The sequence below is a fragment of the Camelus dromedarius genome, chromosome 3 (assembly GCF_036321535.1).
Source record: "Camelus dromedarius isolate mCamDro1 chromosome 3, mCamDro1.pat, whole genome shotgun sequence".
Classification (NCBI taxonomy): domain Eukaryota; kingdom Metazoa; phylum Chordata; class Mammalia; order Artiodactyla; family Camelidae; genus Camelus; species Camelus dromedarius.
This window is the reverse complement of record NC_087438.1, coordinates 93,639,911-93,666,338: the sequence shown is the minus strand read 5'-3', so window position 1 is coordinate 93,666,338 and position 26,428 is coordinate 93,639,911. Positions and strand designations below refer to the sequence as shown.

The 26,428-nt window shown below is 32.7% G+C and overlaps 1 protein-coding gene across 3 annotated transcripts in view; it reads right to left on the bottom strand.

Annotated features, from left to right (window-relative positions):
* SEC24A (SEC24 homolog A, COPII coat complex component) overlaps positions 1-26,428 on the bottom strand; it is a 61,604-nt gene that overhangs the window by 8,782 nt on the left and 26,394 nt on the right. For 2 of the 3 annotated variants that reach the window (XM_031449051.2, XM_031449052.2), the window contains 11 exons: positions 25,396-25,522; positions 23,627-23,736; positions 19,312-19,424; positions 17,819-17,937; positions 13,664-13,719; positions 12,371-12,577; positions 11,438-11,558; positions 10,946-11,104; positions 5,538-5,711; positions 2,790-2,900; positions 573-748 (listed from right to left, as the gene is read on the bottom strand). In XM_031449051.2, the coding sequence (XP_031304911.2) occupies positions 573-748; positions 2,790-2,900; positions 5,538-5,711; positions 10,946-11,104; positions 11,438-11,558; positions 12,371-12,577; positions 13,664-13,719; positions 17,819-17,937; positions 19,312-19,424; positions 23,627-23,736; positions 25,396-25,522 (1,473 nt within the window). The other variant, XM_031449053.2, reaches the window with a different exon arrangement.

The following is a 26,428-nucleotide window of genomic DNA, read 5'->3' as shown; positions in this document are numbered from 1 at the left end:
GCAAAGGGCAAGCAGGGGAGACAAATATCAAAATAAAGACTGTATAAATAAATACATGCATGAAGAGCTACTGGGCTAGAGAAGGAAAGACATCTGCCAGAGAGAGAACATTTGAGCTCAAAGACAAGGATAGGAAAATGTAATGCAGATGGTGGAAAGAGGTACACATGTGTGAGAAGGCATTTCTAAGATTAAGAAGTGAAATGTGGCTGAAATACTGTAGGGAGTAGGAAAGAGTCATAAGAAGAGTCTCATATGTGATGGTCAAGCAACAAAATAAAAATTCTTGTTTTGAAAAACTAGAAAACTGATCATCATTTGCATCTTTGATAATGTCAGTGAACACTTAGTGAGCATCTCTTACAAACAAGGTACATATTTAAATTAGTATTTTGTAACTTTTGGGGGGAGGGTTACAAATCCTTTAAGGTAAAATAAGAGTTAAGGTTCCTGTCCTCAGGAAACTTAACTAGCATAAAGTTATATATACAATGTTTAGTGGTTCAAAAGATAAAAATTTTGGCCATTGACATTTTTATTGTGTTAGTTTCTGGCTTTGATTTTTTTTTTACCTGTTTAAGGAGAGCCAACACAAACAGTGGAAAAAGCCGTAGAGAAAAAGGAACCATGAGTCCAGGCTGCTGGTTACTTAGGACTGAAGAACGATAAGCTGAAAGAGAGTCTATGACGGCATTCACCAGGGCGTCCCGAGCATCACTCAGACTGGCAGTCACAGATCGGTCAACAGCTAACAGAGGTTGAGGTAGGGACAAAAGAGAAATAAGACAGAAGTTTAGCTACCCCACTGTTAAGGATAGAAGAGATAGGTTTTCTTTTTTTTAATTATACAAATTCTTTCTCCAAGTTATTACATATACAAGGAACAAAACATAGCAGTTAAATGCACACACTTTTTCCATTACAGATACAAGAAAAGTCTCCTCACGCTTTCTGTCTGACTGTGGTAGCCCAGATTGAACGGGGGAATACAGGGAAAAAATTTTTTGCAACTCAGATGTAATTTTGTCAACAGTAAAAGCCTGCTTTACTCCAAAAAATAAAAAATAAAAACAAAAATAAAGGAAAGCAAATACTTTGAAGAATCAAACCAACCTGTGTTGAAATATTACTCTGCTAATTCCTAGCAGTATGAAAATTTGGCAAGTAATTTAAACTTCTTAATCCTCAGTTTCCTTATCTATAAAATGGGAAAACTATACTCCATCAAATCTGAGATGTTATTAATTATAAGCCACCATTTTATTTTATAGATCATTGAAAGAAAAAAACTCTGCTAAAAATACACATGCTTTCTTAACACAGAGAATTTTTATTTTATATTTATTGAAAGAGCTCTTAGAGAGCTATTTCGATGATTTTTATCATGTCATGCCACTCTTTATATGCTTTTCTTCATACTCAAAATTCTTTTTCAATACTAAAAATTGAATGGTTATATAATATATAATGATTTAAATATAATTGTTTTGAAGACTTCTCAAACTATAACTAAATTCACAGTACCAAAAATACACTCAGTGCAGTGATGTTATTAACTGCTGTGACCAAATTTGTACATAGGCAAGAAAGTATGAAGACTATTGTTACCTGATCAGTAGTAACTCTAAGACTTCATCAGTTGACGATATCATGATTTTAAAGATTTTGATAAAATGTGAAAAAAAGTGCATACTGGGATTAACCAAATTTAGTAACAGAGCAATCCTTTGTTGTCAAGCAAGTTATGAAGATTTTTTTAAAAAAATCCATGATATGTAGTTGTTTTTTATAATAGCAATGAAGATAATAATAATCATACTGTTACAAAAAAGTGTTAGTTCAACAAAATATAAAGGCAATGACCCTCAAATTTCTTAGGTCAAGATTTTTAACTTTTAACAACATATGAGACTAAAGTGAGGTTGAAAAAAAAAAGTGATGTTGGATTCTTTCTTTTTTTTTGTCTTTTTTTTTTTTTTTTTTTGGTGGAGGAGGTAATTAGGTTTATTTATTTTTCAGTGGAAGTACTGGGGGTTGAACCCAGGACCTTGTGCATGCTAGGCATGCACTCTACTTCTGAGCTATGCCCTCCCCCCAAGGTTGGATTCTTTACTATGCTCCATTAAAAATTTTCCCAAAAGGGAATTCAAGAAAATAGGTAATTACTCCTATTACAGGCAGATTTGTGTTTGAAGCAAATGGACCCACTGGCAATCATCCCTAAAGGAGAAAGGAGGCAAGGACCAAAATGATGTTAAGCTCTATGTATTTGAAAAAAGGGCTTAAAAAAAATTTCAAGAAGGCAACTTTATATGAGATGGGAGACATTAAGTAAAACATGGTTATTTAAGTCCACAGCAGGCAGATTATGAGGCAGAAAGCAGTTTAGTGGTTGCCTAAGGCCAGTGAGGGAAGAAGGAGTGAGCAGTAACTGTCAATGGGCATGAGGTTCTTTTGGTGGTGACAGACATGTTCAAAAATTAGATTGAAGTGATGGCCACACAAATCTGTAAATATACTCAAAACGATGGAATTGTTTACTTAGATGGGTTAGATTACTATACCACTTATATCTCAATAAAGTGAAATTATCTCAATAAGGCTGTTTAAATTAAAAAAAAAAAGATGAGGTTATCTGAAACAGATTGTTTTATTCAAATAGTTACTTAGCAGATATACACCTGATCTAAAATGTTGAACTCTTAAAGCTAATTATTTAAAGGAAAACAAAACTATTTTACAAATATTATTACTTGCAATACATTTAAATAGGTGATAACAATTCTTACCCATATTGGCCAACAATCCTGAAATTGCTTGGACATCGGCTCCAAGAAAAACTTCATTCAGAGTTGAAACAACTGGCAAACACAAAGTATGAACACGAATTCTTCTTTCACCTTTGGAGAAAACACACAAATGATAGCAAGGGACAACTGTACAAAAAAAAAAGTTTGTATTAAAGTTACTAGGAAAAATCACTTCTTTTCAATTTAGAACCAAACAGGGTTACAAACAGTAAGCAGAGATAGTAGGAAAACTTCAGTGAATAAAGTTTTATTTCTTTTATTTTTTCACTACAAAATTATTTTTCTTCAAGTTATTACTGAAAAGACAATAGAGATCATATTCAAATGATGGTAACATGCTAGCTTTTTAAAAATCTCTTTAGTGAATTTTTGATTACTTTATCTTTTTATAATAAAAAATTTAGGTAAATATATATATACTGTAAGACAACACCACTCCAAGATGTGTTCTACAGTCTGTTTTGATACTTTAAGTCCAAAGAAATTTTATACTTTTCTTTTAAATCACAGAAAAAAAATTTAAAATAAATCAACAAATGGTCATAGTACTTTCTCTTTGGTAATAACCCACAACAACAAAAAACAATACATACAAGAAACAAAAATGAAAACCTTTTGAGAACCATCAAATATCAAATATCATGTAAACCTTTTAAAAATTTCTAATCAGCAAGACCTTGAACATCACAGGAAAAAGTAAAAAAAACTAGAGAGGATATCCACATTACAACCTGCACTGACACATGAAGACTAATGAACACGTATCTATGAGGAGCTCATACAAATTATTTGCCGAAGTAGTATCTGCAAAATAGGGTAACATTATTTAGAGCTTCTATTCTAGATCAAAACTAATATAAAAACATAGACATACACATACACACACACACAAAATCAGAGGCTGAAATAAAAAGGCACAAACTGGTAAAATCTTTCTAAAAAGCAATCTGGCGTTACTTTGTTGTACATCTGAAATTAACACTGTAAATCGACTAAACCAATAAAAAACAAGAATTCTTTTTTAAAAAAAGCAAATCTGGCAATACCAAGATTTTTCTAAAGAGTTGATCTCTACACTCTTTATTTCCAATTCTAGAAATCCATCTTGGGCAAATTTTCAGAATGACAAAGATTTATTTCCATGGATAGAAATTATAATCAAACAAACAAAAAAACCCAAAAACAAGAAACAAAAACTAAACACTGACAACAGCAGATTCTGGTGAGGATGAGGAGCAGCTGGAACTCTCATATACTGCTGATGGGAATGCAAAATGTTACAGCCACTTAGGAAACAGTTTGGCAAGTTCTTAAAAAGTTAAACATGTGCTCACTATGCAACCCAGCCATCACTGAATACACTGAAAAGTATTTACCCGAATGAAATGACAACTTATGCTCACGCAAAAATCCATATGCAAGTATTTACAGGGCCTATATTTGAAACTGCCAATAACTGGAAACAACCCAAATGTACCTCAGCTGGGAAGTGAAAAAACAAACTGGGTACAGCGGAATACTACTTAGGAATAAGAAGTAAGAAACTACTTGTAGATGCAACAACATGGATGAATCTCAAGTGCACTAAATGAAAGAGCCAGATTTTCTAAACAGCTATCTACTGTATGATTCCATTCATAAGACATTCTTGCAAAGGCAAAACTATAGCATCAGTAAACAGATCAATAATTGCCAGGGGCTGGGGACAGGAAAGAGGCCGACTATAAAAACACAAGGAGATTTTTGGGGTTAAGAAAAATCAATGAGCAGAAAAAAAGAATGGGATGTTCTTTTGTTAAAAAATGTTATCTAGAGACAGAAATACATTTTACATTTATGGTATTCAGTCTCCTTATAATCATAATACAAAAACTGAACTCTGTAAAGGTTTTATTAAAATATCTGTTATTATACACTTTTTATAGATTTTGGTGGTGCTGTAAAGGTGAGTAGACAGAGTGCGAAACACTTCCAAAACTTTTTTAAGGGGACAAAACAAAATAGAGGGTGAGAGCTGTAAATTTTTGAAATAATAAAATTAAATTTAACCAGCCTTCATATCATCTTTAGAACAAAACATATTATAAATTAATTAGTACTAAATAAATGATACCCTTAAAAAGTGTTTATTTTCCATTTGAGCTTCTTCAAAACTTAACTCAAATGTCACCCTCTGTGAGACCTTTCCTGGCTACCCTATCTTAAAATACCAGGCCCCCAGCACTTCTTAAACCCTTCAGCTGTTTTCTGTTTCTCCTTAACTAACATCACTACATAACACAGTTATTTTACTTATTTATCCTCTTTATTTTCTGTCTCCCCTACTAGAATAAGCAATATGAAAAAAAACAGTTTTTAATTCAATTTTATTGACTGTTGTGTTATTGGAACATATTTCAGTGCTTGACACTAAATAGACCCTCAATAAATATGTGTTAAATAAAATGCTTCAAATAGTAAATACCAAACATCTTGGCTTTACCAGGATAAGCAACAAACCTCTTTAGGTTAAGAATACTCTTTTGGCTTAACAGAAATGAATCATTAATTCCAAAGAAAAAGAGTTTATCACAAGCCATAAAATACATGGCCAAATCAAAAAACTTACCTCTGCTACATCATTGTGCTTATAGTTAACAATGTATGTTAGACTTAAAATTTTGTTAAGAGGATAGATTTCATGTTTTGTGTTTTTTGCTACAATAAAACAAACAAACGAAAACTTACCTTTGCTGGATGTATACAAAAGTGCTGACTGAAAGGAAACCAACTGAGTGTCAGTAAGACTCTCTTCCACTGACATCTGTACTGCATACCCAGCATCTGGGTTTACATTTGGCAAAGACAGTAAGTCTGTTGACCGAACAAAGAAGTTCCCATGGAAAGTATGAATGGAAAGACCTAGAAGAGAAAAATTCATCAAAATGATTTATATACACCCACATATAAATATTTACATTTTATCCTTTTCACTTATCTGAATGGCAGAGAGCAAATTTAAAAGTTTAGATGTGATATTGTGGTTTATAAGAAATATATACCCAGTCTTTGCCTGTTTCTGGCACAGAGCTCCTGTAACCCTCAGAATCCCCTAAAAGTCATAAAGGCGTCTTTTGCTATGTTAATGAGGTGACTTTTGGAAAGCAACTAGGTAACCTAAGGATGGGGGATGGTTGCCAGAGGATCCAACCACAGGATTAAAGGTTCTGAAAGTGTAGTGCAATCCCTAACCACTGCCTCCAGGGAGGGGAGAGACAAAGGTGGGACCAATCACCAGTTGTCAATAACTTAATCAACCATGACTATGTAATGAAGCCTCCATAAAAACCCAAAAAAGATGAGGTCTTTCAGAGAACTTTGGGATTGGTGAATACGTGGAAATTTGGGGAGAGTGAAGCTCTCAGAAAGAGCAAGAACGCTACAGAAGCTCCACGTCCTTTCCCTTCCCCACACTTTGCTCTATGCACCTTTCCATCTTGCTGTTCTTGGGTTAAATTCTTTTATAATAAACCAGTAATATAGTAAGTAAAATGTTTCTCTGAATTACTAGCCAGTAATTCCAAACAACAGAGGGTTTCGTTGGAACCTCCAATCTAAAGCCAGTTGGTCAGAAGCACAGGTAACAAACTGGACTTGTGACTGGCTTCTGAAATGTGGGTGGTGGGAGGGTGGGGATTTGGGGAGCAATTGTGTGACACTGAATCCTTAACCTGTGGGGTGTGACACTATCTCGAGGTAGACAATGTCAGTATTGAGTTAACTGCTTGGTAGTATGGGGAAAAACAACCCTCACATTGTAAATGGGAGCAGAATCATTAGATGATACACAGTAATTAGTGAGAGTGGAGGAGGGATAAAAGATACCTTCTTAAATGAATTCAAAATTTCAAACAACTTTTTGGATGACAATTTGGCAATATCTACCAAAATTCTAAATGAATACTTACTTTGACATTAGTAATTCCATATCTAAGAATTTATCCTACAGATACAATCATTCAAGTGATAAATTTATATGGGCAACAAAAAATAAGCATTACTGTTACTGTCACAACAAAAAAAAAATCAGAAATATCTCCACTGCCAATCAGTAGGAAAATAACTAAACTGTAGTGTGTATATTCTACTGAAGGTAGGCAGAAGTTAAAAAACATGAGACAGATCTACATATACTAAAATTAGATCTTCAAGACTTGCTAAAAACATGTACAATGTTATTTATGCTACTGTACTGTTCTATATATTTTCCATGGAGACGTATGTAAGTATGTAAATGTATAGAAAAACTTGGTATCACAGCAATGTGCTTGCAGTAACTTACATAAAAGGACAGAGTGAAAGTGCAATAACACACACATACAAGCTGACAGAAGAGAACTTTAGTTTATCAATAATGTTTCCTTTTTATTTTTACAGTAACAGGTATATATTTTGCTTGTGAAATAAAAACCAACTTTATAACAGTAATCAAGAAAAAAAGGATGCAGGCCTGCATGTACAAAAATAGATGTGGTTAAAAAGAAGCCAGATGTGGGGGTGGGTATAGCTCAAGTGGTAGAATGCATGCTTAGCATGCATGAGGTCCTGGGTTCAATCCCCAGTACCTACTCTAAAAATAAATAATAAAATGAACCTAACTACTTCCCCCAACAAAAAAAAAAAAAAAAGAAGGAGGAGGAGAAGGAGGAGAAAAAGGAGAAGGAGGAGAAGGAGACATCTTTTTGTACTGTACCTTTTCCCCCCTAGCTTTACCAAGAGCATATTATTTCATGTGTAATGAAATTTATCATTTAAAAAAGAGAGAAACCTAAGCAAATTTACCACAAAGATTTATTAAATTAAGTACTCTAGAAGGAGGGCATAGGTTGGTTTGTACGTCCAAACTCCTTTCACAAAGTTAGGTACATATAAAACAGCTTCTGTCCTGCCAAAGAGAAAAATCTTAAAAGCACTTTTAGGATGTACACTTCCCCTAATTTAGAGGCAATATCTGCAGAAATAATCATTTTTGAGGTCTATCAATCTTGAATTAATAGGATACAATAAATGTGCCCTTTAAGACATAAATACTAAAAAACTATTAGAATTAATAAACAAGTTCAACAAGGGTGCAGGATACAAGATCAATATACAAAGGATTAATTATATTTATAGGAGAGAAAATTTCAAAATAATTCTGTTTATAATATCAAAAAACCATTTAGGAATAAATTTAACAAAAAATGCAAAACTTACACTCTGAAAACTAAAATATTGTTGAAAAATTATTAAGAAGATCTAAATAAATGGAAAGACATATCACGTTTTTGGATGACAAAACTTAATAATGTTAAGATGGCAATATGCCCCAAATTTATCTACCAATTAAGTGAGGTCCTTATCAAATACCAGCCGGTTTCTTTGCAAAAACTGACAAGAGAAACCTAAAATTCATATCGAAATGCAAGGGACCCAGAATATCACAAAACAATCTTGGTAAAAAAGAAAAAAGTAGAGGATTCATACTTCCTAATTTCAAAGTTACTATAAAGTCACAACAGTCAAGAAAGTTTGGTACTGGCATAAGGATAGACATATAGATTAAAAGAATAAAATTCAGAATCCAGAATTCAAACCCTCACATTTACGATCAACTAATTTTCAACAGGGGAACATGGATGCCAAGACAATGCAATAGGGAGAGAACAGTCTTTTTTTTAACAAATGGTCCTGGGACAATTGTATATCCACGTGCAAAAGAATGAAGTAAAAAACCTACCTCACCAAATACAAAAGTTAACTAAAAATAAATAAAAGAATTGTAAATATAAAACACTTAGAAGACAATGTAACTATAAATGTTTGTGATCTTGGATTACACAATGGTTTTATACTATGATATGATGCCAAAGCACAAACAGAAAAAGAAAAAAGTTGATAAATGAGACACCACCAAAATTAAAAACAAATGTACTTCAATGGGTACCATTAAGAAGTGAAAAAGGCAACCCACGAAATGCAAAAAATTTGCAAATCATATATCTGATAGAAGCTCTATATCTAAAAATACAAAAAGAATTCTTAACATCTCAATAAAAAAGACAAACCAAGTTTTAAAATGGAAAAAGGATCTAAATAGACATTTCTCCAAAGAAGATAAATAGCCAATAAGCACAAGAAAAGATGTTCAGTATCATTAATGAATAGGGAAATACAAATCAAAACCTCAGAAAGATAACACATCACACCCACTAAAATGGCTAAAATAAAAGAAAGGACAATAATAAGTATTGACAAGGATGTGAAGAAATCAATACTTTCATTCATTGCTAGCAGGAATGAAAAATGGTGTAATTGCTGGAAAATACTGTGGCCATTCCTCAAAAAGCTAAATATAGTTACCTTATAACCCAAGTATATCCTAGGTATAGACCTGAGAGTAATGAAAACAGGTCCAAAAACCTCTACTCAAATGTTCGTAGCAATATTATTTATAATATCTAAAAAGTAGAATAAAGCCAAATATTCATCAACTGATGAAAGGATAAACAAAATGGAGTATATCTATACAATGGAGAACTACTGAGAAATAAAAAGGAATATTTTTGCGAAAGTTGGGGGGCTGATGAAATACTGATACATACTACAACATGGATGAACCTTGACAACATTATGTTAAGTGTAAGGCGCCAGTACAAAGGGCCTCATACTGTATGGCTCCATTAATATGAAATATCCAGAACAGGCAAGTCTATAGAAACAGAAAGTAGACCAGCAGTTGCCTAGGTAGGGGAATGAAAAGTGACAACTAATCAGCACAGGGTTTTCTTGTGGGAATGATGAAAGTGTTGTAAAATTGACTATGGTAATATCATGGTGACTATATTTAAAACCACTGAATTGTATATTTCAAATGAGTGAACTATATGATATGTAAATTTTATCTCAATAAAGTTATTAGAAAAAAAAGGAAACAGAAATAGAAGGCTATTGTGGTAACTCATTGGTTATGGATGATGCCAATAGCTGTGAGCTGTTTGGAGATGTGGCAACCTCAAGTGTTTACCTGATACCTTATATAAGAGATTATGTAAGTTTCCTTTTTGGTTGTTTCAATCAATCTTTTTTTTCTTTTTATTACAGTGATGGATAATAGAGAACTTCATCTGGCACATCCTTCGACCAACAGACTTCAGTATCTATCTAGTGGACAGGTTTGTGGATCCCTAGCTTTTGATATCTATTTTTCTGCCACATATTTCACATACTTGTTCCATTCTAAACAATGATTGCTTCAACCCTCTTACAGAGCAATAATATTTTTAAATCTGAATAAAAGATTAGAACCAGGCTGATAATGTAGAGAAATGAAATATTAAGAATTATAATTTCCCACTCTCATAAGAAAATAGTTATCACATTTAACAGCCACAAAACATTTATCCTGAAAAACAAACTCGATACAAGCATTCAGAAACTGTGAAAAATTGTGCTCTACTCTGGAATTTGACACAACATTGTAAAATGACTGTAACTCAATAAAAAATGTTCATATAGAAAAAAAAAAAAAAAGAAAGAAAGAAAGAAACTGTGAGACTATTTCCAAAGCAACATGTGGCAAGGTGTCAATGGCAGGTGAACGGTGAGAAGAATACAAACTAAAAGATACTCTACTTTTGGAGATGGGTGGTGGTCATGGTTACACAAATGAGAATGTAATTAATACCACTCAACTGTATCCTTAAAAATTGTAAAAAGGTAAATTTTGTTATGTATATTTTACCATAATTTTTTAAAATAGTTTTTAAAAATATCTTCCACTACTAGTATTCAGTCAAGTGGAATGAAAACCCATCAGTAATATGCTTTTTTTTTCTTTGGGGATATGATTTTTTTTCCACTGAGATATAATTCACATACCATAAAAATCACACTTTTCACGTATACAATTCAGTGGTTTTTAGTATATTCAAAATAGTCCCTATTGAATAGTTTTTCAACAATGTATCTTCTCTATTCTTAATTGCACAGTCCATCAAAGTAAATACAAAATATCAGAAGAACAAATTTTATAAGACTAGGTGAAAACATGCATATTTATTCATATCAAAAGCAACAATTACACCTTTGTTAATGTAAAAAAAAAAGACCCCCACCTTTGGTGCACCGAATCCTCATGACTGCCTCAAAGCCAATCTTTCGAGTGAGGTATCTCTGTAGTTCCTTGTGTAATTTCTGTACTTGGACTGGGTTGTGCTGATGGTGGTAAGAGGGATAGTAATAGACACTACCTGCTGAATACCGAGAAATACAACCTGAAAAAGAACACATACTCCTTTTAAATTCTGCCACTACTATTACTATGAATACATTCTATTACTACACCAGTAACCATAGGCATTTGGATCAATCTTTCTTTAACTTCTTAAAATACTGTCAAAAAATAATTATTTCATCCCTTTAAATAGTAATATAAAAATTTCTCTATTATAAATGTTTAGAATACAAGACTATAAGGTTTACAATAGACTAAACTAATTCTCCCAAGGGAATAAGAATTCATTCACTTTGTCCTCCATTTAGAAAACTATCATATAAATACCATTTTGATATTCACATGAGAAAAATAATCATCAAAAAGAACTTACCCAGAGAAGCCAAATCAGAATACTGTCCACTGAGAAGGAATAAGTCAACGGCTACCTGCTGACCAGAACAGTCCAAGGCTAATTTCTTATAGAAGTCAGTTGATGGTGTCAAATGAATGTCCTATTAATCATTAAAAAGAGAAAAAAAATTTAAATGATTAAATTGTCATAAAATTTAAATACCTATCTATATATATCAACGGTTGACAATTATTCTTGGGCATTCTACAAAATCCTTTTGTTTTGTAATATTTTCTCTCTTTTCAGTAAGAAACATGTACTGCTTAAGAATTTTCTATTTTGTTTTACCTTAAAAAAGAAATACACCTATTATACTAATTGTGCTAATCTATTGAATGCTTAGTATGCTGGAAACTTCTAAATTCACATGTAATATTTTTCAACTATCATAAGAGATGGGTACTATCAATATTTTTACATTATAAATATAAGGAAACAGGGAGGCAAAGCTTGCACATCTAAAAACCAGTGGAACTTAGGCAGACTTACTCCAAAGTTGACACCTTAATCATTATAGTATATGGTCACACTTGCATAATCTTTTGAGATATATACACACAAGGTGCTCAAAAGCAATCCATGGCAGTCAACATATAAAATTATGACTACTTTTTACTGGTCATCCAGGTTCTAATTTGTCCCTAGCAAGCTTCTTCTCTTGGTCTGCCCAATTTTCTTGTCAAAGGCAGACAGCATTGTTAGTGGCCTGCTAAATATCTAAACACAAGGTAAGGGTGAATCAGGCAGAAAATAGTGTAATAAAATAGAAATATCTACATAAAAGAGAAATGCTTTATCTATTTCCTTATATTCTCTCCTCTCTACAACTGAAAAATAAATTTTAAATAAGCTCTGTAGTCAAAGGGACAAAGCACCAGCATAAATCTTGTACATTTGATAAGATTTTCTAACCTTAGCAGATGACCTTTGGTTGGGCTCCTCTCTTGGTTTCAAGGCTCCCACTCCAAGAGTTGGGAGCTGTGTTTGAAAGACAGACATTCGACCACCAGTTGGGGACATCAGCTTAAAGGCAGCCTGAAGTGCTGGACCCAAGGCACTCTGGGTCTCTAGGGTCTTGGTGAACATTTGTGGCAAACTTTTCAGTAAATCTTGGACAAGCTTGTGAAATAAAGCAAGAAAACTCAAGAGTGTTACAATTAATTTTTTTCACAGTAAGTCGGTAACTAATACAACAGACAAGACACTGAGTCATGATGATGGTCAGAGAATCTACAGACAGTACAGTAAACAATGAAGTTGGTCAAATGACAAGAAAGCCATTTTAAGTCAACATTATAAATTGGCAAGCAAGACAAATCAAAATTGGGGCCTTACAGTTCTTGCACATGCAGTAGTCCAGCAAGACTATAAGTCCAAAGTGTATCCAAAAGAACCATCAGTTTAGAGATTTGATTTATTTAAATGCCATGAAATATGGCCTTCTCAATCACCTCTACACACTTTATTCTTTTCAGTTCCAAAGTGAGTTTAACTCTTCCCCATTGCAAAATCTAAGATAGCCAGTAAATTTGCCAACTAGTAATATCACTGCAAAAGAAAAACAAAAACAGCTACCTATTCAGGTTAGGTTGTACAAATAAAAAGAGTTAATGGGAAAAAAAATACTTCGCAGTATGGCGAAGTCACCGTTGCCAACAGCTGAGACCATAGACTTGCTAGTTAAAATGTTACCCCTACGGCATATATGCATGTACAGGGTAGACAACATCCCCCCTTCAGACACATTCTGTTCACCTCTCACTGTATTATGTCATGGCAATTTCCAGGCAGGTAATAAGAGTTTCTTCTGAACTGACCCCAATGACACTCTGTGAATCAGAAAAGCAAAGGGCACTGAAAGCAGCCTAGCTAAAGTGCTTCTATGTAGTGACCAGAAGCTTATCTCAGCAACCCTCCCAATTTCCCAAATGGCTGGCAAGGCAGGTTTCCTTCAGGTTTTCCTCCTTTATGGAATAGGCTTATCTTCTACCCTACTACAAATTGATATATTAAACTTAAAAACAATCAGTTCAAGGGCAAACTTAAAAGCTGTTTATCTGATGAATTTTAACTAACAGCAAATATAAAATGCTACACATCTTAGAAATGTCACAGAAAGAAGAAAAAGTCTACTTAAAGTTAATTTCAAAAATATAATCCTTCAACATTTCAATTAAACATGTCAGATAGGAAAGTGTCCCTTACCTCTTTACTTTCATTTAAATTTACTAGTAAGTTCTCAGGCATAGGTATAAAAACATCTGAAAGAATAAAGAAATATTTCTTTTAAACAAAACTTGATTGTTAAAGGTGTTCCAAATACGTAACACTGATATAGTTAACCACCCCCATACTTACAGAAAAGCCACCTCCACCACTTTTACAGCAATGTCTACATATGTTCAAAGAGTCAACAAAAGAGCAATGATTTAGGTTTTTATTACAACTTATTTGTTACCATATAAAAAGTAAACAGCCTCTCAAATAGAAAATACTGATGCATAAGCACTCAGTAAGGGTTTGGACAATTGCTCTGCTTCTTAAATTAAAGACAACAATTTAGAATCCTGCTTTAGAATTGCTTAGCCCCAGAAGCCAGCCAAAGAAACACTCTTGGCATTAAAAAAAAAAAATGTTGACTAAGATGACACACAAGAATTCTATGTCTTGACACAGAATACAGCCCACCAACAGCTCTGTCATTCAAAAAGCAGATACTTTGTCATAAATAAGGCCCCCATTCTACTTATGGAACTATAAAACAAGTGAATCAGAAGGTATATCAACTGGCCACATCAGATGAGCATCTCAGGATTCAAATTTACTCTTAGGAATTAAATGCCCTTCCTCTGAAGAAAGTAAACTGAGAAGGAAATGTAGGTGATGGTGGAGCACTATAAGGAGTCTCACTTCCTCAAAAAATGTTTCACACTTTTGTACTATTTATTTTTTATTACAAAAATTAAAGCTCATCATAATGTTTATAAAACACCAACAAATAATTTGAAACGTTAAATATTTACTTTCGTTGTCATGTAAAAAAATCTACTGTCCACTGTTTGGATTTCTTCTTTTTCTTTAAAAAGATTTAAAAGTTTTATTGAGATATAATTCACATACTACAAAATTTATCCTTGTAGAATACACAATTCAGTGATTTTTTTTAACACATACAGAGTTGCACAACCATCACCACTATCTAATTCTACATCCTTTTCATCATCCCAGAAGGAACTCCATACCGATTAGCAGTCACTCCTCATTTTCCCACCAACTCCCACAGCTCTAGGCAGCTGTTAGTCTTCCCGTCTCTGGATTTGCCCTTCCTGGACATTTCAGATTAATGGAGTCACAGTATGAGGTCCTTTGTGACTGGCTTCTTACATTTAGTATAATGTTTTCGAGGTTCATCCATGTTGTAGCATCTATCAGTACTTTATTCAGTTTTATTGCTGCATAACAAAACATTTCATTGTATGGATATATTTCATTTATCCACTCATCAAATGAGGGGCATTTGGGTTGTTTCCACTTTTTGGCCGTGCTGTTACAAACATTCATGCACCCATTTTTGTGTGGACATGTTCTGTTTTCTTTTGTTTTTTAATAACTCATATTTAAGAATTTTTTAAAAATTGAATTACAGTTGACTTACAGTGTGGGAAAGTTTTTAATTTTCTTGAGCATTGTATTGAGTGAAATTGCTGGGTTATATGATGACTCTACGTTTAACTTCTAAAGGAACTGATAGACTGTTTTCCCTAATGGCTGTACCATTTTCCATTCCTACTAGTAGTCAATGAAGGCTCCAATTTCTCCACATCTTTGCAAATACTTGTTATTGTCCTTTTTAAAAATGTTTGCTATGTGACATCCAGTAAGGGATATTCCATTTATCAGCTTATGTATAAAATTGAAAGGCTGGACAACATCATAAATTCACAACTTGGCTCATCATCAGAATCACCTGCTCAGTGATTTTATTTTATGCCAAGTAAGTAGACAGATTAGGGAATGAATGAATGAATGAATGAATTGGCTGATCTGTTGTGAGACTTAGAACAACCATGACAGAAGGGGGCTCTTTAACTACTGCATTTTAAAGGTGTACAGTTAATCCTCATTATTTGTAGATTATGTATTTGTGAAATTTCCTACTCATTAAAATTTATTTGTAACCCCAAAACCAATACTCATGGAACTTTCATGGTCATTCACAGACAAGCCCAGAGCAACAAAAAATTTTCGATTTGTGTTTGAGAATTTTTTAACTAGTGTGATGTGGCATTTCATTGTGGTTTTCACTTGCATTTCCCAGATAACTCATGTTATGGAACATCTTTTCAAGTGTTTACCAGCCAACTGAATATACATTATACTGAATATGGTGTACTGAATAGAGATATGTCTATTCAAATTCTTTGGCTATTTTTTTAATTAGGCTGTGCTTTTATTGTTAAATTGTAGGAGTTCTTTACATAATCTAGATACGTACTTTGATCAGATATATTGCAAATATTTTCTCTCATTCTGTGGGTGTCTTTTTACTTTCTTGATGGTATCCTTTGAAACATGAAAGTTTTTAATTTTTAAGAAGCCCAGTTTATCTATTTTTTTTTTCTTTTCTTATTTGTGCTTTTGGTGTTATATCTAAGAAATCACTGCCTAATTCAAGGTCACAAAGACTTAATCCAATGTTTTCTTCTAATAGTTTTAGTCTCACATGCAGGTCTATGATCTATTGTGAGTTAATTTTTTAAACTACAGTAAAGTATACACAATATGCAAAATCGATCACCTTAACCATTTTTAAGTGTACAATTCAGTGGTATTAAGTACATTCATAATGTTGTGTAATTATTATATATTTTCAGAACATTTTCATCATCCTAAACAGAAACTCCGTACCCATTAAATAATTTTCCCCTTCTCCTAAACCCCTGGTAACTCATAATCTACTTTCTGTCTCTAAGAATTCATCCACTCATACAAGCAGAATCATACAACTTTTGTCCTTTTGCATTTGGCTTATTTCACTGAGCATAATGTTTTCAAGGTTCATGAAGGTTGTAGAATTCATCAGAATTTCATTCTTGGACATGAATAATATTACATTTTATGTAAATACCACATTATTTATCCATTCATCTGTTGATGGATACTTAGGCTGTTTCCAATGTTTGGTTATTGTGAATGTTACTATGAACGTTGGTATACAAGTATTTCTTTGAGTGCCTGCTTTCAGTTCTCTTAGGTATATGATGGGAAGCAGAATTGGTAGATCACAATGGTAATTCTGTTTTAAGTTTTTGAGGTACTGCCAAATTGTTTTCCATAGCACTGCACCATTATATATTCCTACCAGCAACATACATCAGTTCCAATGTTTCCACAATTTTGCCAGCCCTTGTTATTTTCCATTTTTTTGCTAATAACCATTCTAATGGATATGAAGCGGTATCTCATTGTGGTTTTGATTTGCATTTCCCTAATGACTAAACATGTTGAGCATTTTTTAACATGCTTATTGGCCATTTGTGTATCTTCTTTGGAGACTTGTGTATTCAAGTTCTTTGTCCGTTTTTGAATTGTGTTATTCTTTTGTTGCTGAGCTGAAGAGATCTTTACATTACTCCTTCATCATATATATGACTTTCATATGTATATATTTTCTCCCATTCTCTGACTTGTCTTTCACTCACTTGATAGTGTTCTTTCACGTACAAGTTTTTAACATTGATGAAGTCCAATTTATTTATTTCCTTTTGTTGTGTCAGCTTTTACTGTCATGTCTAGGAAATCGCCACCAAACCCAGGTCATGAATATTTCCCCTATGTTTTCTTCTAAGAGTTTTATAGTTTTAGTTCTTAAGTTTAGGTCTTTGATCCACTGAGTTGTTTCCTATATAGTTTAAGGTAAAGGTCTAACTTCATTCTTTTGTATGTTCACTTTTCCCAGAACCATTCGTTGAAAAGACTGTTTTTTCCTCATTTAATGGTCTTGGTATCCTTGTCAAAAAATCAACCATATATGTGAGGGCTTATTTCTGGGCTCTCTATTCTGTTCCACAGTCTATGTCTATCCTCAAATACTTCTTGAATGAGCTTTAACATTAACTTGCTTTTGTTGCCTTGCTCAGAACTCACTTTACCTCCATAGTTCTGTTTCCTCTTTTGTAAAATAAGAGATTTGACTGAAGGAATCTTACACTTCCAACAATTTTATGATTTTATACTCAAGGTTTTCCTCAATACCATAGAATCATACCACACATTCCTAATTCGTCAAACAGTCATAAAATATTTCTAAAACTAAAAATTCTTAAGGCAGTTAAATAATTTTACGTATACAATATATACCTTCAATATCTGAAACTATTAGCATCTGAGGTTGAGAGAGACCTTCTTGAAGACTGTAGAAGTGGATTGTACTATCAAATGTTATGAAGCCAATTTTTGTCCGAGTGTTGCCAGGAAGCCTAAAAGCAAATTCAGAAGAGTATTTTATCAAGTATTCCCATATACATATATATACCTAAAATATCTGCAAAGACTTACGTACAAATATCTACTTTTGTGAGATGGAAACTGTCCCAACATAAATATTTTAACCCATGCACTGATTAGTCACCATGAAAACATACCCTACTCAAAGTGAAAACATTACATATAAGCCAAACGATCAAACCCAGCAATAATACAGCAACCCAAAACTCACTATACCCATATAAAGTTATATTAATCACTGAGGAAATGACACATTAAAAAATACTGTAAAGTATATACAAAAGTTTGTAGATGATTTTAATTTACAAAAAATACTTCAAAAAAATACCATATACCAACTCCAAAATGCAATATAGGGATTTAGGTAGTACATATCTTAAAAAAAAAAAATGTTTGCCCAAACCTCTTCTTATATTGTTTAATGCATTCATTTAAGAAGATCAGTAAAAGAATCTGTTTCAAAGAACTTATATATATAGACCTTAGTTTCATAGGAGAAAAGATAAACTAGTTTTCATTCTTGTTGTTCATGCTTGGGTGAGTCAATGAACTCTCTCATCAACAGATAATCCCTATATACAACCTACAACATTAAAAATACAAATGCTGGTAAGAACAAGAAAGCCTTTCACCAGTGTGAGGGAGTTAGTCCATTTCTGAAGAGATTTAGTCCTGCACATTCTTCCTTACCACACAAGAGCACAGTAGTACTTCATTACACTGAAAGCTAGCTTTTACGGGTTACAGTAAGTATCTAAGAACCACTTAAAGTAAGGTTATTTTAAGGAACTTAAGACATATGACAAGCAAATGCAATGTGTAGACACTGTTTTAGATTCTTATTCCAACAAACCTATAGTAAAAAGACATTTTTGAGACAACCAGGAACAAAAATTGAACTGGGTATTAGATCATATGATGGAATTACTGCTAATTTTGTTTGGTGTGATACTCATATTTTAGTTAGGGTTAAAAATAATTCCAAGTATCTTTTAGGTAAAATGATATGCTTACAGAGATTTGCATTAAAATACTCTAGTGGGGGTGGAAACTGTGTGCTGGGCTGGGAGGAGCAGGATTACATGAAGGAAGAACAGATAAAAGGTTAAAATACTGAAGTTGAGGAACAGTACCTGGAAGTTCATCAAATTCTTTCTATTTACTACATGTTTGAAATTTTCCCATAATAAAAAGTTAAATTAATGTTTCTCAGAGAAAGTGAGGCCTAAAGCTAACAACTGATTTAAGTGGACCTTTAGAACATAATTATATCACTTTTATAAAAATATTTTAAAATTACTTATTCCTTTTATAAACCCTGTTAGTTTCTAATTTAAGATACTTACAAATCCAGATTGTCTAACAGACTCTGGCAAACTGAATTCAAGTACCCCGTTTCAACTGCATTGTGAGAGACATCAAATACAAAGAGGTACACTGGAGGTTGAGGTGGTCGTAACTGAAGGGAAAAAAGGATCTCATTAAACACATTTAACAGGATTATATGTAAGCTATCATTTGTCATGCCTACATACAGCAAAACAATAAAACAAGCATTATTTACAGAGTGAGTGAAGACTATAATAAATAGTAACAGATTAAGAAAAACAATATAGAAAGAAAAGAAGTTTAAAAAACAGGTAAAACTATATTATACTATCTTTAGATACATACTCAGAAAAAGAAGAATGAGGATGTGATTGTCTTAAGTCAGAAGAGTGCTTTTTGTAGGACAGGAAGGGGAAGAAATGTGATCAGAAAGGCGTTGGGGAGTATCGGCAATATTCAGTTTCTTGACCTGGGTGGTGCTAACACAGGTGTTATTATTATTGAGTAACCTATATATTCTTGTTTTATAGACTTTTCCTTAAGTACATTATATTTCACAATTTAGGGAAATTACAGTTCTGAAAATGACAAATCAAGTTAGCCAGAGCTGATTATTTAACCAAGATATTTCAGCCAAGTTCCATAAAAATGTACAAGAATATTTTAAATTTCCAAATTCAAAGATTTGTTTTCAATTCAATAAAAAGCATCAAATAACCACAATCAAAACTCAGCATATATTACACTAATTCTTATATTTTTTTGCACATACCACTTGTCAAATTCATAGGTTGCCCAAGAGGTGACTCACAAGAGCATAACTTCCAAATTTAAGACAAGCTTCCAAATTTAAAAAAAGCCATTTTTTTTTTTTACAAAACCTGGAAAATAAACCCAGGAAGGCCAATTCAAAAGAACAAATGCTTCCAATTTTTTGGCTTTAATTCAACAAAGGGACATTTACACTGCAGAAAGTATTACCAACCAGTTAAGTGTTACAAAAATGTTTTCTACACTGAAATTTCTATGTGGTGAAAAGAGACTGAATTCTCAAAATTTCTATACTAAAATGGCCCCAGTTAACCAGATAGAGATTACCACAAAAATATACTAAAATAAAATATTAAAAATTGGTATTAAGTCTTATCTTCATATTCTTTTTCCTTATATTATGACATGGAGAAAGAGTAGCCATATGAAAAGTCCCGGATTTTTATGCAAGCTCTACCACTTACTAAAAGATATGTGGAGATAAACAACAAGGACCTACTGTATACCACAGGGAACTATATTCAATTTCTTGAAGAACTGGAAAAGAATCTGGATATATCTATCTATCTGTAGAGTATATATCTATAGTTATATATATATATATGAATCGCTTTGCTGTACACCTGAAACTAACATTGTAAATCAACTACACTTCAATAAAAAATAAGAATTAAAAAAAAGGTATTTGGCAATTCATTTAACTAAATCTGCTTTCACAGCTGTATCCCTAGCTTAATTAAGGGAGCTGTTTGTGATGATCAAAAGTACTTGTGCTAGAAAACAGATTAGAGGAAATTACCACTGCAGAATCAAAAAAAGAAAAAGAATGAAAAGAAATGAGGATAGTTTAAGAGAACTCTGGGACAACATGAAAAGCACTAATATTCACATTATAGGGATCCCAGAAGAAGAGAGAAAAAACCTGAGAAAATTTTTGAAGAGATAATAACCCAAAACTTCCCCAACTTGGGAAAGGAAACAGTCACCCAAGTCCAGGAAGCACAGACAGTTCCACAAAGTATCAACCCACAGAGGAGCACACCAAGGCACAGAGTAATCAAATAGACAAAAATTAAAAGATAAGGAGAAAATACTAAAATTAGCAAGAGAAAAGCAACAGATAACATACAAGGGAACTCCCACAAGGGAATCAGCTGATTTTTCAGCAGAAACTCTACAGGCCAGAAGGGAATGCCACAATAAATTCAATGTGATGAAAGGGAAAAACTTACAACCAAGAATACTCTATCCAGCAAGGCTCTCATTTAGATTTGATGAAGAAATCAAAAGCTTCACAGATAAACAAAAGCTAAAAGAATTCAACACCATCAAACCAGCTTTACAACAAATGTTAAAGGAACTTCTCTAGTCATCAAACCATAAGAAAAGAGAACAAAAAGAAGAAAGAGGAAAAAAAGACCTACAAAAGATTGCTTTGACAATTTGGGGTCTTTATTGGTTCCATATAAATTTTGGAACTGTTTGTTCTACTTCTGTGAAAAATGTCATGAGTATTTTGACAGGGGTTGCACTGGATCTGTAGATTGCTTTGGGTAGTACGGCCATTTTGATAATAATGATCCTTCCAATCCAAGAGCACAAGATACCTTTCCATTTCTCTGTACCATCTTCAACTTCCTTCATCAATGTTTTACAGTTTTCAGAGTATAGGTAACTTCCTTCATTAAGTTTATTTGTAGGCATTTTGTTGTTTTGGATACAATGGAAATGTTTATGCCAGTTCTAAAATTCTGGTTTTTGAAGTGGGAAAAAAAAAAAAAGTGAACGAAGGGCCACAAATGGCAAAATATCCTTCTTTGTTACAGGTGAGTTGTATTCCATTACTTACATATGCTACATCGTCTTTATCCATTCATCTATTGATGTGCACTTGGGATGCTTCCATATCCTGGCAATTATAATGTTGCTATTAATTGCAAGGTATATGTATCTTTTTGAATTATGATTTTTGTTTTTCTTGGATATATCCCCAGGAGTGGAACTGCTGGGCCATATGGTGGTTCTATTTTTAGGTTTTTGAGAAATCTCCATATTATTTTCCATAGTGGGTGCACCAATTTATATTACCACCAACAGTGTACCAGGGTTCTTTTTTCCTCCAAATGTTTGCCAACATTTGTTATTTGTGTTCTTTTTGATGATCGTCATTCTGACAGGTATGAGGTGATGTCTCACTGTGCTTCTGATTTACATTTCCCTGATATTAATGATGTTGAGCAACTTTTCATGTTCCTGTTGGCCATCTACATTTCCTATATGGAAAAATGCCTGAAGTTCTTCTGCCCATATTTTAAGTGGGTTGGTTGGTTGTTTGCTTTTTAATTGAAGTACAGTTGATTTAAAATGTTGTATTAGTTTCTGGTGTACAGCATGGATGGACTTGGAGGGCATTATGCTAAGTGAAGTAAGTTAGACAGAGAAAGACAAGTACTGTAAGATACCACTTACATATGGAATCTAAAAAAAATACAACAAACTAGTAAATATAACAGAAAAGAAACAGACTGACAGATGTAGAGAAGGAACCAGTGGTTATCAGGGGTAAGAGGGAAGGGGAAGGGGGAGGTGGAGAATTAAGAGGTACAAACTATCAGGTATAAAATAAGATACAAGGATGTACTGTACAATATGGGTACTATAGCTAGTATTTTATAATAACCATAAATGGAGTATAACCTTTAAAAATGTGTGAATCACCATACTGTATACCTGTAACATATAATGTATATCAACTATAGTTCAATTACAAAAATATGATATTGTAAAATAGATACATAAATTTTAAATGGTAAAAATAAATAAATAAATAAGATACAAGTACTCTGTAAAATGTAAAATGCTAAACATTAGGCATAATTATTATCATTTTAAATGCAAGACCTCAGATACACAAATATGTAAAAGTAATTGCAAGAGGATGTGCATCATACCATTATTTGCAACAGAAAAAAACTGGAATGACCTAAAAGTAAATATCATCTCAATATTATACTGCAAAATTCTCAGTGGATACACAAGAAACGTAAGTGGAAACTTATATACACTACTTTAAACTTTTTTGTTGCTGTTGTTTTGTTTTGGGGAGGGTAATTAGGTTTATTTATTTATTATTACTTTATTTATTATTATTTTATTTAATAGAGGTACTGGAGATTGAATCCAGGACCTCATGCATGCTAAGCACACACTCTACCACTGTGCTATACCCTCCCCCCTACACTATTACTTTTCAAACTTACCCTTACATACTAATTAATTACTTTTATTATAAACAAAGATAATATTTACCAATTTAAAAATCTATAATTTTCCTAAAGAATTCTGTATTTGTTTGTTTGTTTGTTTGTTTGGTGGGAGAGATGTAATTAGGTATCCTTATTTATTTTCAGAAGAGGTACTGGGGATTGAACCCAGGACCTTGTGATGCTAAGCATGCACTCTACCACTTGAGCTATATCCTTCCCCCACAAGTTCTATACTGTTTTACTTAAAACCAAGTATAGTGAAATATTTATGCTATGTAAAAAAGTGAAAGTTTACCATGTATTCTGAAGGAGCCATAAACTCAATAGTAGCATTTTGAACTTCAGGTCTTCTGTGAGGTTCTCCATAGACTCTGGTCAAAGGGTTGTACATGAATTCTTCAGGAACTATGTAAGTTAACAACATATAATGATAAAACTGAAAGGATTAAGTTTAATACACTTATTAAAGTATATTTAATATACGTGCATTTGGCTGTTTTCTTAATGTACGAATTTATAAATAATTCAATATAGACTAAATATACTTTGATTCTGAGTTCCATTCAGTTTCCCTCCATAATGGCACTCAGTATTTTTTACTTTTACAACTACAATCATTGTGATTTTTCTTTTCCTATCTTCTAATATCCTCTTTGTCTTAATTCTTGGGAAGTTGTTCTAAAATTGTTTGAAAGGAGGATAAAAACTCATTAAATGCCAATTATTTTCTTAAATGCAAGACTAAACTTTGTCTTAAATTTCACAATGGTACAAGGATAGTAACATTTGACATATGAAATGTACAGACTGACTGCCTCTAGAAGGCTCTGGTAAAAATACTTCAAAGGTTAAAGCCTAAAGGTTTGGTGAGTTTCAATAATTAATAAGACCTCTTGGGAACATCAATTGCCTACTGCTTATAATACACTAGTGCTTGAAGACCATTTTCTAAATTATCATTGCATCTGTCTTCCCAGTAACTGTTTAAAAATTCAAATTCTGATATATGCTAAAGGGTCACCACAGCTTATGAAATGGTATGGGCTGCATATGAAAGTGACTTCAACCTTTACAATTTAATTTCATATATTGAAGCACATATTTATAAGATTTTAAAGGTATACTAAACACTATACATACACACATTTTCTGAATTATTTTGGAGTAAAAAGAATGTTTCTTTCCTACCCTCACTTTACTCTACACCTAAAAAAAACACATATAAACAATAAAAATGATTTTTAAAAATATCTCAAGTTCCTCCATTCCCCAATGTTTAATGAAATTTCCTTCTAAACAGAGACCTAATTTTCAATGTGGATATTGGCATACCCTTTTTTCCTCTCTAATCCTAATATAATGTTATTAGTTAGGTAATATTCCTCAAATATAAACTATGAAAGAGTTACTAAGAGAGATTTCCTCCTCCTCAATTACTGAGAAAACTACATTCAACTAACCTTCTAGCACTGCCCACCTCCCTTCATATAGCAGTGAATGAAGCTAATGGCAGCTACTCTGTAGGCTTATTTTCTTTCACCCTAGAGAAAAGGCATGGGAAAATTTCTAAATAAAAAAATTTCTTAAATTATAGGCTTAAATAATACCATGAAATATTATGCCAGTTATTATACATTTAATATAATAAATGTAACCAAGTGGTACAAAATAATATCATCACTTTTTTTGCTTAAGAAGTATATAATTATTTATATGTAAGTATAAATGCCCAGAAAAAAGCTAATAGACGTTTATCTCTGCGTGAAAAGATTACAAGTAAATAAGACATGGTTTGTTTGTTTGTTTTTAATTTTTTTGTATGTTTTGGGGCGAGGTAATTAGGTCTATCTATCTATCTACCTATCTAATGGAGGTACTGGGGATAAACCCAGGATCTTGTCCATACTAAGCATGCGTTTTACCACTGAGCTATATATACCCTTCCCCCATGACTGTTAATTCTTAAAGGACAAGGTTTTTTTTTTAAACTTCACATTTGTGTTGTCTGATTTCCCTACAATGCATGTAGAAATGTTTAAATGTTTAAAACAAAACAAAACATACCATCATTGACTCGGTAACATAAGTTACATTTCCATCTTCTTTGATCAAGAAAGCTGACAAAAGGGTTGATGTATGTCCTGCAGGAACGGCATCTCACAATTGTACTGGAGGTAACCACAGGCAATTGCTGAAAAAAACAGAACTAATTTATTAAAGGCAGTGATCATCATGCCTAAAGTTCAAGTAATTAATCCATAACGTCCAAATAATTGTTGGGATATTGTAACACTGGAGGAAAGAAACCAAGGTAGAAAATGTGTCTCCCCCTCAAAAAAAAAGAAAAAGAAAAGAAAAAGAAAAGAAAAAAAAGTAAAAAGGAAAAAGAAACAAACAAAATGTGTCCATATCACCCCACAAAAAATTAAGCAAAATTTGTTGATTTTTAAACCCCAGTGATTTTCCTTAGGACCATTCTCATTAAATTTTGCCTTTTAGAAAGTACTTATCTTCTTATTAAAAATTAAAATTGCAAAAACAACATAGTAAATTTACATGTATCTTTGAGATGAATGGCAAAGGAAGGATCAATCTAAAAAAAATGACCAATTAATTAGGAAGTTTCTTCATGCTACATTAACAGGTCACTAAGTTCTCATAAAAGAACTGTCACAAAGTAAAATATGGTTAAATTATATTTAAATATTCAATATGCTCCTATTTATAGCTTATCCTATATAATAAAAGATCTACAGTATTAAAATTTTTAAAAAGGCAATACAATCCTATCACCAAAAGGAGGTTTGTTATGGGTAAGTCACTTAGGTACTGATCTTCTCAGAAGTACATGGTCACATGTCAAGGACCCAGAGTCTTAGGACAATAGTAGAGGGGCTTCTTCTTCTTTTTCCCTTCTTCTTTTTGTTTTTTCTTTCTGAAACAGCTTCTTAAAGCAACAGATTTTACTCCAAGAATTGCAGAACTGGGAAATTGGGTAAAGTCGTTTAATGAGTAAACAATTTACAACTTTTTAAAATAGTATGGTTCATTTATTTTTTTTCAGTACCTCTATTCTGTTCAGTACCTCTTAAATTTT